Source organism: Lobosporangium transversale, assembly GCF_002105155.1.
Source record: "Lobosporangium transversale strain NRRL 3116 chromosome Unknown BCR41scaffold_50, whole genome shotgun sequence".
Classification (NCBI taxonomy): domain Eukaryota; kingdom Fungi; phylum Mortierellomycota; class Mortierellomycetes; order Mortierellales; family Mortierellaceae; genus Lobosporangium; species Lobosporangium transversale.
This window is the reverse complement of record NW_019029028.1, coordinates 528-15,742: the sequence shown is the minus strand read 5'-3', so window position 1 is coordinate 15,742 and position 15,215 is coordinate 528. Positions and strand designations below refer to the sequence as shown.

Below are 15,215 nucleotides of genomic sequence, written 5' to 3'. Positions count from 1 at the left end.
AATGACGTTTTTTTTTTTTACCCTTTCAATAGGTGTCAAAAGTCCGTTCCTGACCAGCTGTGCTGAAATGGTCGATGTCATAAGCTGCGGCATCTTTGTGGCTTAATGGTCTGGAATTTCTCCTCGGGAAAAGTTTTGGTGGCACATTGCCTTTTTGTGGACGATCACAGACGTGTTCAGGAGACTGAATTTACTACATGCACATACACACACCATTTGAGAGAGATACAAGGAATAAAAAAAAAAATAAAGGTGAAACATTTCATTGTTCAATCTGAACTTTTACTCCTACTTAATTATGCTTTGTATAGTGATGTATCTAATAAGTGTTCTCGCGCGACTTCTCGGTATGCTCTTCAATATCCAAGGCATCCCAAGGATAAACTAGCCATTGATCAGGCATCTCTTTACAGGCGAAATATCTACCCTCCATAATCTCCTTGGGAAGCTCCTCCCTCTTCTTCTTCAACTTATTGTGCAATACGAAAATACCAATCTTCGTCTCTGGGACCTCCTTGCCCTGTTTGCGAAGCTTTTCAGACTCAAGCTCTAAATCCTTAGTCAACTCACGGACTGCATATGCAAGAGTACGGCGAGTATCATCAACTTCGTCCACAATGAGGATGTTACGACCTATAAGTGACGTTTCTGATGAGTCAAAGTTGAGCCATTGAGTCTTGATGACCTCGGGTTCGCTAGTGATAGAGGTTTCATCATCTTTATGGGCAGCCTTCCAGATCTCTAGGTCCTCATAGAGGGAAAGGCCAATTGCCTGGATAGAGATATTCTTGTTATTCTTCTTCTTCAAGAAGGTTCTCTATCAGATCATAAAAAAGGTTGAGATTTTGATCAGATTGTAAGACAAGCAAATGCTTAACGTGAATACAGAGTTGACGGATTCTCTGCTCCGTGTGCAACATTGAAACCAAACATACCAAGATACGGGCTGAGATTTAAACACAGATCAGATATGCACACGCGAGCAAAAAAAAAAAAAAAAAAAAAAAAAAAGGAAATGTCAGTTCCATGAAGTTGTGATACTTGTTACTTTGTGATCTTTTGTTTCTTTACCTGGAATGAAACCACCTCCACCGATGGCCACTATCATACACAACAAGAAGAGAAAACAGGATCAGCTTTAGCGCTTCCGATGAGGTTGGATCAGGTCTGCTTCCTTCCTCATTTTCATTTCATGTCCGTCCTCAGTAACGTTCGACCCATGTTCTCAATAATGCTATTGACTATAGACTGCCCTGGTATTGTTTCCTGCAAGGATTGGGAATCATTTTCCAGAACACAGTAATGGTCGTCTTTTTTTTTTTTTTTTTTTTTTCCTTCGCGGCTAGGTTTTGAATTAGTTGCCTACCCATGATATCCGGCTGAAAATCATCATTCAGATTCATGTTCTCCACTGTCTCCTTGATCATGGAGTGAATCTGATTGTAGCTGACATGAATTTTGCTCATTTTTATGATGATCGAGAAATGAATATGCTTATATTCTTCTTGGAAGGAAGAGTGGGCGGGAAAGCCGAGAAGGATAAAAAAAATAAAATAAAAAAAATAAAAAAATGCTGTTTTTGATTGTTTATGTGACTGTGTCTATTTAACCTTTTTCTCTGGTAGTTTTTATAGTCAAAAAAAAAACTATATTTGCATGTCCACATGCCGTTTGTTGTCCTTGTCAACCAGCCCATGCATCACTGCTATCACTCTTTCAAAGCGCCCCAGTCATTTTCATGGCATCCAATTCATCAAGTTCTGATTGTGGCGTATGAGCAGCACTATCAATTGCTTTCATAATTTTCTTTCTCTCCTCCTTCGTTTTCTCCTCTTTGGTTGGAGGCAACCTCTCATTATCCCGATCAGATTTTTTGGCATCTTCGAACGAGTTAATCGCTCTCTTGAGGCCTTCGGCTCCCAGTGCCAATGATCCATATGGAAGCTTGGTCGTACCCATCAGATCCTTCAGTTCTGAAACAGCCTCCGACTCGTTGCGAAGCACTGCAAAGACACGAGATAAACGAGCTACTGCCAAAATTTTTTGGCGAATGCGGCTTTTATTGGTCTCCCTCTCGCGAGCGGCATCCACCATATCGACATCCTGGTGGCCTGTGCCATTATTGAGCACACCTGATGTTCCAGTTGTGCTGTTGAAATCAGTGATCGAAGAGGCTGACGGACTACTTACTGAGTCAATAGGAGTCGTGTCGACCTCCATGGCCCCACTAGATCCGTCTGTCAAGTTTAATATCATATCATCTTCTGCCAGCTCCTCCTTGCTACAAGTGTTCAAAATAGCCAACAACATATCTGTGACTATACGCAAGATTTAGGAATAAACATATGCGCATATGTATGGAGAGGGAGGGGGAGAGGTAACATAATATTAGTACTATAGAATAGTGTCAATGCAATAATACTTCATATTAACTTCACAGTGACATACTCTTTTCACCGACAAATGGTAGAGACCATGTAAATACGTCCATGAAGTTGGGTAACCAGTATGGATGAGGAGTCGCATTGAATTGACTATAGATGAGCATAATTCAGCATTAGAACCAATATTGATGTAATGGAGTAATATGATACCAAAGATTGAAGATAAAGCATACCGGATATTCATGACATTGTTCTCATATTTCAATACAGCGGCTACATCGTTTGTTTGATCAAAGTATCATAGTTAATAGAGCATTCACACCCAGCACATTCTAGATTGCCCATGATTGCAGAATTATTGTGGCTATACCTTTGTTATTGTAAACATCAAGATAATTGGGAGCCGAAAAGATCGTCATCACAGAAGGAAATCCCGTGGCCTTTGTCTTGCGGTACATACGGTATCCTGCATCTTGGGCCTCGTGAGCACGAATGATCGAGAGTAAGCTGTTCTTTTCCAAGAAGGCGCAAGCAGCATGGTAACTATTGACAATTCGTAGAAAGCATGTTAATTGCTCTGATGCTTTAGTGTCGAGTCTACCTTAATTTTAAATCAAAGAGATAGTCATACCTAAAAAAGTAGGAGCAACCACGGACATGATTATGTACAAAGAATTCAGACGTTTTCTCTTGTCCAAACTCTTCCAACGGATCTGCCCACAAAAGATCACACATTATTCCATGAGTTGGTGGTTCTCTGAACCGATTAATTTGTCGCAAATCGTCAAGAGTATTCAACTCAGGCGAGAGTCCCCCGTGAATACACAGGAATTGCTTGTTCATGATGGCAGCCAAGGGTAATGTACAAAACGACTCCATACAAGCGTCATAAACTCTTTCAGAATATTTATGCTTGCCTTTTTTGGTAATTTTTTTTTTAAAAAAAAAAAAAAAAAAAAAAAGTGTAAACAAGCACTTCCTTAATGGTTCGTCTATTTCGTCTTTTTTTTTTTTTAAAAAAAAAAAAAAAAAAAAAAAAAAAAAAACTCACATTCTGTCTTAAAGGTGAAGTAGTCAGTCAAATGTCTGCACTCATGGTTTCCACGTAGGAGGAATAAGGTATCAGGATACCAGATCTTGAGTGACCAGAGGTAAAGAACGCACTACAATCAAAGAAAATTACAGAAACAGAGAATTAATATAATGAACAATCGAACTGCATATAACACGAAGCCTCTTAAGATTTCATAGGTTGCATCTACCTCGATTGAGAAATAACCTCTGTCAACATAGTCTCCCAAAAAGAGATACCTTGTGTCCGCGGGATTGCCTCCGACCTCGAAAAGCTTCATCAAGTCGTAATACTGGCCGTGAATGTCTCCGCAGACTATATTATAAACATAAAAAAAAATTGGTATTACTTAGCTAACGAATTTAGGCCAAGCTTTTCTCTCTTTTCTCAATCAGATAGAGAACGCACCAGTGATAGGGGCATCAACTTCTAGCAAATTAGGCTCCTTCTTTAATAACTCGGTTCCTTTTTGTAAGATGTAAATAGCCTGCTCTTCGGTAATACGCCCTTCGCGATAAAAGTGATTTTTAAGGAATGCGATATCCGGCCGATCAGGAAATTCTTTTGAGTAGAAAACATCGTCCGTTGGGATATTGACCGCAGGCGCTTGTACATCTATTGAAACATGGCGCAAAGATCAAAAGAACGTTCAAAAATCTTAGCAGACATTGAAAACACGATCACAAGAAAGGTAACATAGAAAGGGTGAATCAGGGCTATAATGAGTGCCAGAAGGAGAAAGGACCAATGGTTCATCTGTTTGTGGTTTTGTGCTAGCGTCGATTGGTCTGTCCTTCAATTTAAAAAATACAAATCAGCAATCGATACCCAGCATTCGACGTCTCTGACAGCAGTAAGTATAACAGCAACCATAAACAGCCATCCTTTTTGAAGCAGGCGGAATCCTCTTGCTGTTAACGGTAACTGCTCCACACCTTAAAAAAGGGGGAGGGCATGTGTGTTCCGATTTCTCACTTCAACTTCAAATGTAATCCATGGATGGGAGAGCCAAGTTCCATCCTTGCAAGCCTTATTTACAATGTTCTATTCTGGCATTTTGAAGCCATTGGGCTACCATGAACTACAAAACGCGACATGTTTCTGGACAGAGCAATGGGCTGGATGAGATGACACCGCCAGTCAATAGACAGGTACCTTTGCTATATCTCTCCAGAGTGGAAGCAGTAGTGCCATCGTCCATAGTATGGATCGTGAAGTCGATCTGTGGGACAGGCTTCTTGTTTTGAAGGTTGCGGAGTGCAGCATGAGTCTGTGCCTCCCGGGCAGCACTGACAAGAGAGGAGGACATTATGATGTTTAAAGAATGAAAAGAACAAGAAAAAAAAAAAAAAAAAAAAAAAGGATATGATGTTGATGGAAGAAGAACGAAATAATGAGGAAAAAAAAAAAAAAAAAAAAAAAGAAACAAAACCAGAATGATGTATATGCAAGGGATGTTGTAAAGAAAGAGAAGACTTGTCAATCCAGACTTGCGTAGTACAATGCCTCAGTTCTACCTCCACCGTGGCGTGGGGGAGGGCAGTGAGAGTATGACACACCTGGCAGTCATACGCCTTTCATCCTCTCTTTTACAAACAGGCCTTCTCTGTATGCTTCGTGTCTACCCCGCTGTGTAGAAACCAGCAAAGATGAATCCCAGAGCATTGGGCTCTTTGCCTGGGCTACATATTACTGAAGAATTTTATCTTGTCTGTCCCAAAGTTGCCCTTTTGGTCCTCCGCCCGTTCGGGATGCCCAAACTCAAAAAAAAAACCTTCTCATTTAAAAAACATGTAAATCCAACTAAATAGGATATAATGTATAATCGGCTGAGTACAGCGCAAACCTCTCTCAAAATACGTCATAGACGTGGCTGTGAAAGACTGCTGACTCCTAACGAGTCTTGCTTACACGCATATTTTCTAGACTAACCTCTTGTACCAGACACGTTGCAATTCCTTAAGTTTGTAGGTCGACAATTGGATGCAGAACCCATCTGCTCGAATAGAGCCTGTCAAGACATATCCGGATTCGCGGTATTCCTCAAGATCGAAGTAAGCTCGGCGGATGTCTATGATGTGATTGGTGATATCATCTAGGGACATCACTCTAGTCTTGTCTTTTAGCCCTCGCCATCCCTTGCGGACAGTGATCGGCCCTACAACAGTTGAAATGAATGTAGTCTCGATGGGTCTTATAGGTTTCGAATTACTGAATGCATATCATTTAGGCCATATTGTTCTGAACCATCTAGTTGAACCTTGGGCGCTCTTTTCAGTTGCTCGTTCTTCCAGAAGATACTGAGGGAGGGTCTATCTTTCGATTGTTTCTGTACAGCTTGTTCAACTTTACAAAGTTTTCAATTGCAGGAAGATCGGGCTTTATGCCGATGTCATGATCTGCTGGAAAGGCCCCTTTGTCCTTCAGACGTTTAAATTATTGGCCAGAAACTCAGCCATTCGTCAGGTATCTTATTAATTGGAAATAGAAATAGAAATAGAAATAAAAAGAACGTTTGATCGATGAAATATCTTTCTGTGAATTTCCCCAGTTGCCTTTCCTGTACATAAGCCTGACTTTAACTGAGAGTTGTGACGCTACTGATCGACATAATGCTGAGGGGCGAACTGCATAATGTGGTTTATCTCATTCCTATGCCTTAAGCCATCCAGGAGTCCAAGAGCTTGCGCACGAGTGACAAATGTCCTCACTAAACCTGGTCCATCTTTCTTCTCCCTCTTTCCCTTCTTCGGTTCGTTGCCAGTGTAAAGGTAAACCATCAGTGACCGTATGAAAGGAAATGAGGCATCATCGTTGTTTTCCTCAATGGTGTCATTCTTCGTTTGTTTCTTTTTCATCGATAGCATCTCCGATATCACCATCAAGCTATTGAAATACATTACAAATCCCGTCCAACAGCTTCCTATCCGTTTCTTCAAAGTTATTTCGTAGAAGCAAGCTTTCAATAAAAAGACCGATAAGAAACTGGAATTCCCTCTTGATGTTTGCGGCCGTACGAACTGCATCCCGGAGCCCCATTTACCAACCCTTTATCCTCCAAACCCCCTTCATATTATCCGAAAAAGTTCCAACATTAAGGGTTGCAATGGGATGTCCCCACTGCATGACGCGGGTAAAGTCAGCTCTGTTCATATTTCTCGGATCTTTCCGCTCGGCTTTTGCTTTTGGAGTGTCAATGCAGCCTAGAGTCGCTCTCCCTGTGGGCCTTAACGAGTATAACTTGATGAAGTCAATGGTTTTCAGAGGCCATGACTGAAAATGTATCAAGAATGAGTTGAGGTCGAGTGAAGAGAGTCTTCAATGATCGCCCCGGCAAGTGCTGAGCGTTGTTGCACTTACTTAGACCACAACTAACATCCCATGATTTACAGGTTGAAGCAGAGGCGGAAAGTGTTCCTACAAGCCTCCTTCGAGAGAGAGGTATGTGTCGAAAATCTAGGCTGGTGACGAGCCTATCGAAAATCGAGGATTTCACAAGCTTGGTTGTGCACGGACAGGTTCTAATCGTTCTTTCGTTCCTTACACTTCACGGCAAAGCCATCCGAAGAATCTGGAGTAGAGTACTTCGTTGCCGCGGACGTAGAGCGAGGTCTCCTTCAGTCATGTTCATGTCCCGACTGTGTCCGACAGAAGATCCCTTGCAAGCACATGTATTTGGTGTCAAGGGTCTACGACGGCCTCGATGTTCGATATGCTGTCCTTTCGTGCATTGAACATCAGCTTTATTACGCGAGCTAAAATAAAAACAGAGCTAAAGAGAGGGAAGAGATCACCGCCCAAGCGTTCGAAGGGTGCGAAGAAGAGTTTATGGCCTGATGGAAGGAACTGATAGCATAATAGGCAAAAAGGAAGTGTGCAATAAAGGATGTGTAATAAATCATGACCTAAGGGTTCTTATCAAAAAAGAAAATCCTATTGAGGGTATTTCATCGCTTCTAACTTGAGCGTCCTCGAACCTACATATGAATGCTTCCATTAAAACTAGTGCCTGAAACCTCATCTTCGTTCCATGCCACATTTTTAGTACGCTTGAGAATACCTACCAAAGTAGCTGCAACGGGTTGAGTTGCGCGTTGCCTCAACCGCAACCTCGACAATTCGTCTGTTTGCTAATATAGCTTTGGCGACATCGGCTACGGCACTTGTCAGCATTTTAATGCATTGAATCTCATTTTACTCGCAAAAATAAAACGAGTATCGCCCGAATCGAGTATCCTTTCAGCTTCCATTGTAGACATACATGGCGCTTTGGGTGCTTAGGCACAGTTTATTTCTTGTGAATCCCTACTTTCCATCAACAGCGATGCACTTTTTGCATAGTAAATCGTCAGTTACTATTTGAGGTTTGTTAACAGGAAACAAAAGCGTGAATCCAAGCTCGATTCCTGATAGGGCTACTATTGCATAGCCACGAGGTAGAAAATTGGGCGATCCCATTTAAGCAGAAAGTAGTCTTAGAATTTAATTGCTCAAAATGTCATGTAACGCTTTTTAAAAGACTTGATGCGGCTTGCCATAAAGTTTTGAAGTACATGTACAAGAGGCGATCTTTAAACATGTAGGGTATTCAAGCAACGCTAAAAAAAAATGGGACATTTTGTATCGAAAAAAAATAAAATAAAATAAAATAAAAGAAAATCCGCCTTGAGGTTCTCCTTAATATCATACATTGGTGTGCTTTTTTTCCTGCTGCTTTTTGGTTTGCCACTACCCAGGTAGAACAACCAAAACCACATAAAGACGTAAAGATGTGTGTGCATTGAATGTCTAGAGCCAAATTTGAGCCTACCTCTATTTACAAGCAGGCAAGTTTGACTAATATGCCAAGAGAAATGATGAAGCTGGACCCATCCAGCCGACCTGCAACGAACAAAGAGATTATAGCCAATTTTAGTCCTTCCTTGACCAAGCATTTCCTGCGCTCAAACAGTAAAATAGTCCTTGGTATTTTAAGCATTGATGCCGTCAGAGCCAATTCATTGACGAGATCAGCGGTGGGTGCCCTTTGGGCATCGTTGGTGTAGTTGATCAGCTCAGTGCTCTCTCTAGTATACATGGTGACAATGAGAGTCGGCATTTTAGTAGTAAGATGATTGTCACACGGGAAGCTACGCACGACCTTTTTTTAAGGGCTCGAGCTGCAGTGACAGAATTTGTTACACAGAGAGATGGATTGCTGTCTACAAGTGTTGACATGTCAATTCCCTTGAACCTGTGCCGTCATTTTGCAATAAAAACTTAATCCTCTTGGGGGGGGGGGCCAGCCTGTTCATTTTAATCGGATCGAGAACTTTTTTGAATTATGACGGGAATGTCATCCTTACCATTCAGATTGCATCCAGATGGATATATTAGCCTGTGTATATATGTATATGAGCCCAGTACAGGGGATACATGAATATTTTTATTTCTCCTGGTTCTACGGCAGGTCATTCATTTATCCACACCACTTTCGTGAGTTCTTTAACCTTCTCGTTTTCGCGTATCATGCTGCAACGTGTCTGGGAAAAAAAGCTTTTTTTAAATGATACATTATCGTCTCAATTATCAGCAAACTCAGATTCAACATGGTGTACCTGTCTCTGAAAGTTATTATGGATCATTTATATCAACTTTCCCTCTCTCTTATGTTCTATCCGGACCCCAGCACCCTCCGATCCAGTTGTCCGCTTCGAATATGCGTCGATCAATGTAGAAACCGTTTATGATCACCAGATTAACTCCCCAGTTATCTGTACGAAGCGAGCGATGATGTGGTTCAGAAAAAAAGTTTGCTCATGTTTTTAAATAATAAGGCATATTCATTGTTTGTTTTGAGGTCAAGGTTGCCAATAATGGGAGGAGGCGGGAGAAAAGAGACCCAATTGTATTTGATTGACACGGCTGAGAGGGTAGTCTGCCTTCATCTTTTTCCTCTCCTATCTCTCTTGCCACTTTTTTTTTTTTTTTTTTTACCTTTTTCTTTAAGCTCTATAAGCCCTGCCCTGTTACCACTTTCCTCGATCTTTAACATCCATCTCATTCACCATTTCCAGCTGATTACCTTCGGTCTTCAGCATCTTTCTACTCTAATTGCACACAGCCTCTTCTCTTTCAGCACGTAATAATAATAATAAAAGGTGAAGATCTGAAGTTAAAAACCCAATCCATCCGATCCACTTTCAGACCTTGAAGACTTTTCATTGAAAGCTTCAATTATCCATCACTTCATCTAATTACGTCCCATTATATGTCTATCATCCATCACTTCTATCATATCAATCATGACTATTAGACCTGCTATGTCTTTTACTACTCTATGTCGCGTATCTTTTTATCTGCCTGGCTGATGCAGTCTGTTCTATTACACCCATTCTCTACATGCATTGAACACAACAACAACAACAAAAAAAAAAAAAATGAAGCCATGTTTTTATTTGTCCTGTCGTTTGGTTATTGCCATATTTTGCCTTTGTGAATGATGCATTTGTTGGCATTTGCTCAGATCTCCTTTTACTGTCTCCTTTCCAATCCCAAGTGTCTCCTGGGATGTCCTTTTAGTCGAGTCTTTTTTATTTTATATTATTGAGTCATTACAACTCCTTGTTCCCATTGAATTCAATACTCTTCAAGCACATGCGCTTGTGTAAAGTCTGAGCCAAAAAAAAAAAAAAAAAAAAAAAAAAAAAAAAAGATCAAGGGAAAGATCCATGAAAAATGCAGGTGATAGTTTACAAGGGATCTGGTGAATTATACCTCAACATCCGCCCGCATCCATCTGTTCACCCCAACTGAAGTAAGGAGAGAGGGGGAAAAAAAAAAAAAAAAAAAAAAAAAAAAAAAAAAAAAAAGAGCACAGATTTGATAAAAGGAGAGCAGATTTAGTATTGATATTGCTAATACGGCTCTGGCGTGGCTACAATCGTTACTTGGAGCTTAGAGCAAGCATGGGTGCCAATAAAGATCCAATTGAGTTCTGCTCTCTCATTTTTCTTTCTTTATCCGATTGTTGATCGCCCATACCTTTGTATTCTTTGTCTACAATCACTGTTTGAGCTGTGTTTCCACGTCTATCTCTCTTCAGAAACCGACTTTCGCTACCTTCTCTAGACAAACGGCCACTCATCCTATCTTTCACTAGTCTTGTAGCCTATTGAGGATAATGGCCATAGTCAGTAATAAACTTCCATGTCAAACATTTTTATCCCCCTGCACAAGGCCAGCTGGACACGGCCTAAACTCTCCACAAATCCCTCCTTTTCAGTTCACTTGCATTCTGGCTCTTATTTTAAATGCGCTCTCCCTACAACATATTGACGCTTTTGACTCCTGTCCCCTCCTTCTGACTGTCTGACTGTGCATTGTGCAGCCAGCTCTCATCCCCAGATAGACTATGAGAGAGAGAGAGTCAAGAGAGAGAGAGAAACATTAAAAAAGGGTTCTTACAAGAAACGTGATCCGGGGAGGGTTTTTTTTAAATCGTCCTCGCTCCTATTGGACAGTCTTGCCTGACTGGACAAAAGTTATTTTCTTTTTTTACTTTTTACAGTGCTCATCTTACTGAGACAGGGCATTCAGGGCATTGCAGAAATTTTTCTTGTTCATTCATTTTCGTTGGAAGGGAAAGAGAAGGTGAGAGAGAATGAGAAAAAGAAAGGAATAGATAAATAGAGAAAGAAAGGCTCTTTCGATTTCGATTTTTTTTTTTTTGTTTGTTCTTGCAATTCATTTGAGAGGTGAGGAGAAGGAGTATAGCATTAATGACATTGGTCTTGGCCAGGTTGATGAGAAATGAACTCTCTCTTTTTTTTTAATACTCTCTTCATGCTATTATTATTTTATTATTTATTATTATCCATTGCATATTGCAGGTAGACAATAAATGGCTGAAAGTTTTGAGAGGAAAAAAGAGAGCCAGAACGGACAAAATGTTTCGGATACAATAAATAAAGTAGTAAACACACATCATCACTGGGATTTTGTCTTTTTCTTTTCTTTCTTTTCTTTTCACTCCCTTTCCACTTCCCCTTCTCTCTCTCTCTCTCTCTCTCTCTCTCTCTCTCTCTCTCTCTCTTTTTCTCTTTCCATTCTTCCCTTCCTTTTCCCTTCTCTTCCCTTCCCTTCCCTTCAAACATCCTGTTTCTTCACTCACACCTTTTAATTATTTTTAATTCTCAATTCTTAATTCTCGTTTTTTTTTTTTTATTGTTGCATTAGTTTCATTCTGGTTTGACTTCATTTTATTCTCATTCTCACTCTCACTTTCATATTTGCTCTTGCCCTCTATTATTTTGACTTCCCCTACTCCTCCTTTCCATCCTCTTGTCGCCGTCACACCAGCACTCTCATCCTCACTTCCTTCACATCAATATTATATATACAACCAGCGTGATTGCTGTCCGTGTAAGAGCCATTTGACATTTAACGCATGTTCCCACTCATAATATGACAATTCCATACCCCCCTTCATCAACATGTGATCCAAAAAAAAAGAAAAAAAAAAAAAAAGGGCTCATTGTATTCTCCAATGATACATACATTTTATACATCATTCTATTATACATTGATATATCATTTTCCTCTTTGTTATTAGCAGAATCAATTTCCAAAAAAAAACGCTAACATTTTGTCTCCATAATTTTTTTCTCCATTTTTCTCATGATCAGCATGAATAACAGTTCTCACAGTACCCATTCTTCTTCCAACGTCGTTGGCGTCCATTACAGGGTCGGCAAGAAGATTGGTGAAGGAAGCTTTGGTATCATCTATGAAGGCAAGTCACTATCATGTTCTTTTTGGCATGTTATTCGTTGATCGATATCTTTTTTATTTACTTTTTTTTTTTTTTGTCTTTATATTACAGGCACTAATCTTTTGAACAACCAGCAAGTGGCCATCAAATTCGAGCCCAGAAAGAGTGATGCCCCTCAATTGCGTGATGAGTATAGAACATACAAGATCTTGGCAGGCTCAAGTAAGCTCTTTAATGTTTTATTCCGCAACAAAACTCTACCTGATACTTGTGGTGCATGTTGACAACTATCATTTCAACCATCATTACTATCACCTCCACGAACAAAAGGATAACATGGTTATGGGAGTCTATCTTCCTGGTTTTCAGTAACGTCATTTTATATCAGCAACTGACGCAAATGGCAAATGAAAATGGGTTTATTTCCAGGGGGAAAAGAGATAAAAAAAAAAAAATAAAAAAAAAAAAGGACAGGTGACCGTCAAACCATCATTTGAAACTGTTTGTTGTTGGGCGATTATTTAAGAAGGGGGAAAGGAGACACCTGAGTGATCAATTCAACAATGATTCCAGCCATAATCTCTTTTTCCTGCGGATGGACGACATGACCTAATCACACCTGTGCTGACCTATATCAATCTTCTTGAAATAGCTGGAATTCCCAATGCATTCTATTTTGGCCAGGAAGGTTTGCATAACATCCTTTGCATCGATCTACTTGGCCCATCACTTGAGGATCTTTTTGATATGTGCGGCCGCAAGTTCACAATCAAGACTGTCGTCATGGTTGCAAAACAAATGGTACTGCAAGCCTTTCTCTGATTGTTACTTTCTGTTCTTGCTTTTGTGACTGGATGTGCGACTTGGCTGAAATCTAACGCTCCTGATACTCTATTGACCTTGATGTGGCACTTCAGTTGTCTCGTGTGCAAACAATTCACGAGAAAAATCTAATTTACCGCGATATCAAGCCTGACAATTTCTTGGTTGGAAAACCCCACAGCAAGCATGCTAATCTAGTCCATGTCGTTGACTTTGGCATGGCTAAACAATATCGTGACCCTAAGACTAAGCAACATATACCGTACCGCGAACGCAAATCTCTCAGTGGCACTGCCCGCTATATGAGCATTAATACTCATCTTGGTCGAGGTAATTTGTCTATCCTACTTTGTCTACCATCCATTTAATTTTTGGTTGATTTTTGTGTTCTCATGAAAATCGTATGTCTTTAATGCCTCCATTCAATAGAGCAATCCAGACGTGATGATTTGGAAGCGATGGGTCACGTTTTCATGTACTTCTTGCGTGGTGGTCTACCATGGCAGGGACTTAAAGCCGCCACAAACAAGCAAAAGTATGAAAAAATTGGTGAGAAGAAGCAGTCGACGCCAATCAAAGAGCTTTGTGAAGGATTTCCAGGTACGATCATTGAAAAGTTGAATGTTCGATTAATCTCCTATGATTAGGTTTTCAGCAAGTGCTCGACATGCTATTTTACTCGTATTGTTATTATTGTATATCATTCCTTTAACAATCTCTGTCTTTCTCTTTTCTTTCTACGTCGTTATACAGAGGAGTTTGGTATCTATCTCAACTATGTTCGTAAACTGTCTTTTGAAGAGACTCCTGATTATGACTTCTTACGCGACTTGTTTACAAAGGCATTGAAGAGTATTGGCGAGGTAGAAGATGGTGTTTATGACTGGATGCTACTGAACAATGGTAAAGGCTGGGAGGCTGAGGTCGATGTAAGTACAAAATTCACGCGTGTTTGGGCATTCTCAATAGCTGGTTCAATGAACATCTTACTATCGTATCAAAGTATTATACTGATGCTATGTCTTTATTCCCCATGTTCTATAGTACTCCTCCAATAACCCTCTTCATCACCAATCTGGAAATATCCATCATGCGTCTGATGCACGCCACCACTCTTCACGAGACCCTCACTTGCAATCGCAGAGACAGCATCAGCAACAGCAACAGCAACAGACGGGGTCCAAAGGACCACAGCAGCCATCAGCCCTTGTGCATAGCAACTCCAAGCTCAAGCATAAACAAAGTACTTCGCGAGCAGGGGCTGGTACTGGTACTGCTGGCACCAACGCTGCAGCGGGCGCATCGGGTGAACAGGACCTATTGAATGAGCAAGGTTATAGTCGGGCTGCTCCTGCTAATATCCAGCAAGACGGCCAAAATGGCGAAGGTAGCCATAAGAAGAAAGGCTTCTGGAACAAGCTTGTAGGCGTGATCACTTGCAGTAAGTAAACATTATCTTCTGGAATCTCTATTCTCTTACATCTCACTGGTGATATGCGCTATTGTATGTATTCTGTATTCTGCTGCTCTTCACTTGCTTATTTGTCTGCATACTCGTTTCTTGCCCTCCATTCACCGATTGCACTGTTCCCATCTACTAGGTTAAGGCTGTCATTCCTCCCTTTTCCCACATTCTTCTGACCTTCTGAGGCGAATCATGAGAAGAAGAAAAAAAAAAAAAAAAAGAGGGAGAGAATGAAATGAAAGCAATATTTATATTTAAAATGCGGCGATCCCGACTACCTCCACATTCAAACAAGCGCAATTAAGTCATCAAAAGAAGAAAAGAAAGAAATCTAGACTATAATCCATCACTTCGACATTATTTTTATCCTACTCATTCTCTTATATCTATATACTAAAGTCGAAATGGTTTCTCTCTTATCGTAATAACTCGTTTCATAGATCTTTGCTCTATTATATGATATATTTCATAGATCTTGCTCTATTATATGATATATTTCATTTCATAGTTTCATAATTCTTGCTCTATGATACGTCCGTCCATAAATCTAAAATAAATTCCATTCCATTCCATTCCATTCCATTTCATTTCATTTCATTTCATGTCATTCCATTTTCATTTCATGTCATTCCATTTTCATTTCATGTCATTCCATTTTCATTTCATATCATTCCATTTTCATGTGCCCTTCAGGAAATGAGCATACATACTTCAATCATC

General features: G+C 40.2%; 3 protein-coding genes across 3 annotated transcripts; 1 reads left to right on the top strand and 2 right to left on the bottom strand.

Moving 5' to 3' along the window:
• Positions 1-285: 285 nt before the first annotated feature.
• On the bottom strand, positions 286-1,531 carry BCR41DRAFT_361672 (phosphoribosyltransferase-like protein). Its single transcript, XM_022025578.1, has 4 exons — positions 1,367-1,531; positions 1,072-1,101; positions 936-946; positions 286-817 (listed from the first exon to the last, which is right to left on the bottom strand). Exons 1-4 carry the CDS (start codon positions 1,464-1,466, stop codon positions 320-322), a joined length of 639 nt encoding a protein of 212 aa, XP_021877057.1. The 5' UTR covers positions 1,467-1,531; the 3' UTR covers positions 286-319.
• Positions 1,532-1,596: 65 nt separating this feature from the next.
• On the bottom strand, positions 1,597-4,803 carry BCR41DRAFT_361670 (serine/threonine protein phosphatase 2B catalytic subunit 2). Its single transcript, XM_022025577.1, has 9 exons — positions 4,612-4,803; positions 3,865-4,071; positions 3,647-3,771; positions 3,436-3,547; positions 3,016-3,301; positions 2,755-2,927; positions 2,618-2,657; positions 2,449-2,534; positions 1,597-2,318 (listed from the first exon to the last, which is right to left on the bottom strand). The coding sequence occupies exons 1-9, from the start codon at positions 4,763-4,765 to the stop codon at positions 1,717-1,719; spliced, it is 1,785 nt and encodes a 594-aa protein (XP_021877056.1). The 5' UTR covers positions 4,766-4,803; the 3' UTR covers positions 1,597-1,716.
• Positions 4,804-12,123: 7,320 nt separating this feature from the next.
• Positions 12,124-14,479, top strand: BCR41DRAFT_400493 (kinase-like domain-containing protein; the record flags this gene model as incomplete). The annotated part of the gene is made up of 7 exons (XM_022029143.1): positions 12,124-12,214; positions 12,320-12,430; positions 12,861-13,009; positions 13,126-13,360; positions 13,460-13,630; positions 13,784-13,959; positions 14,075-14,479. The coding sequence occupies 7 exons, from the start codon at positions 12,124-12,126 to the stop codon at positions 14,477-14,479; spliced, it is 1,338 nt and encodes a 445-aa protein (XP_021877055.1).
• Between the last annotated feature and the right edge of the window lie 736 nt (positions 14,480-15,215).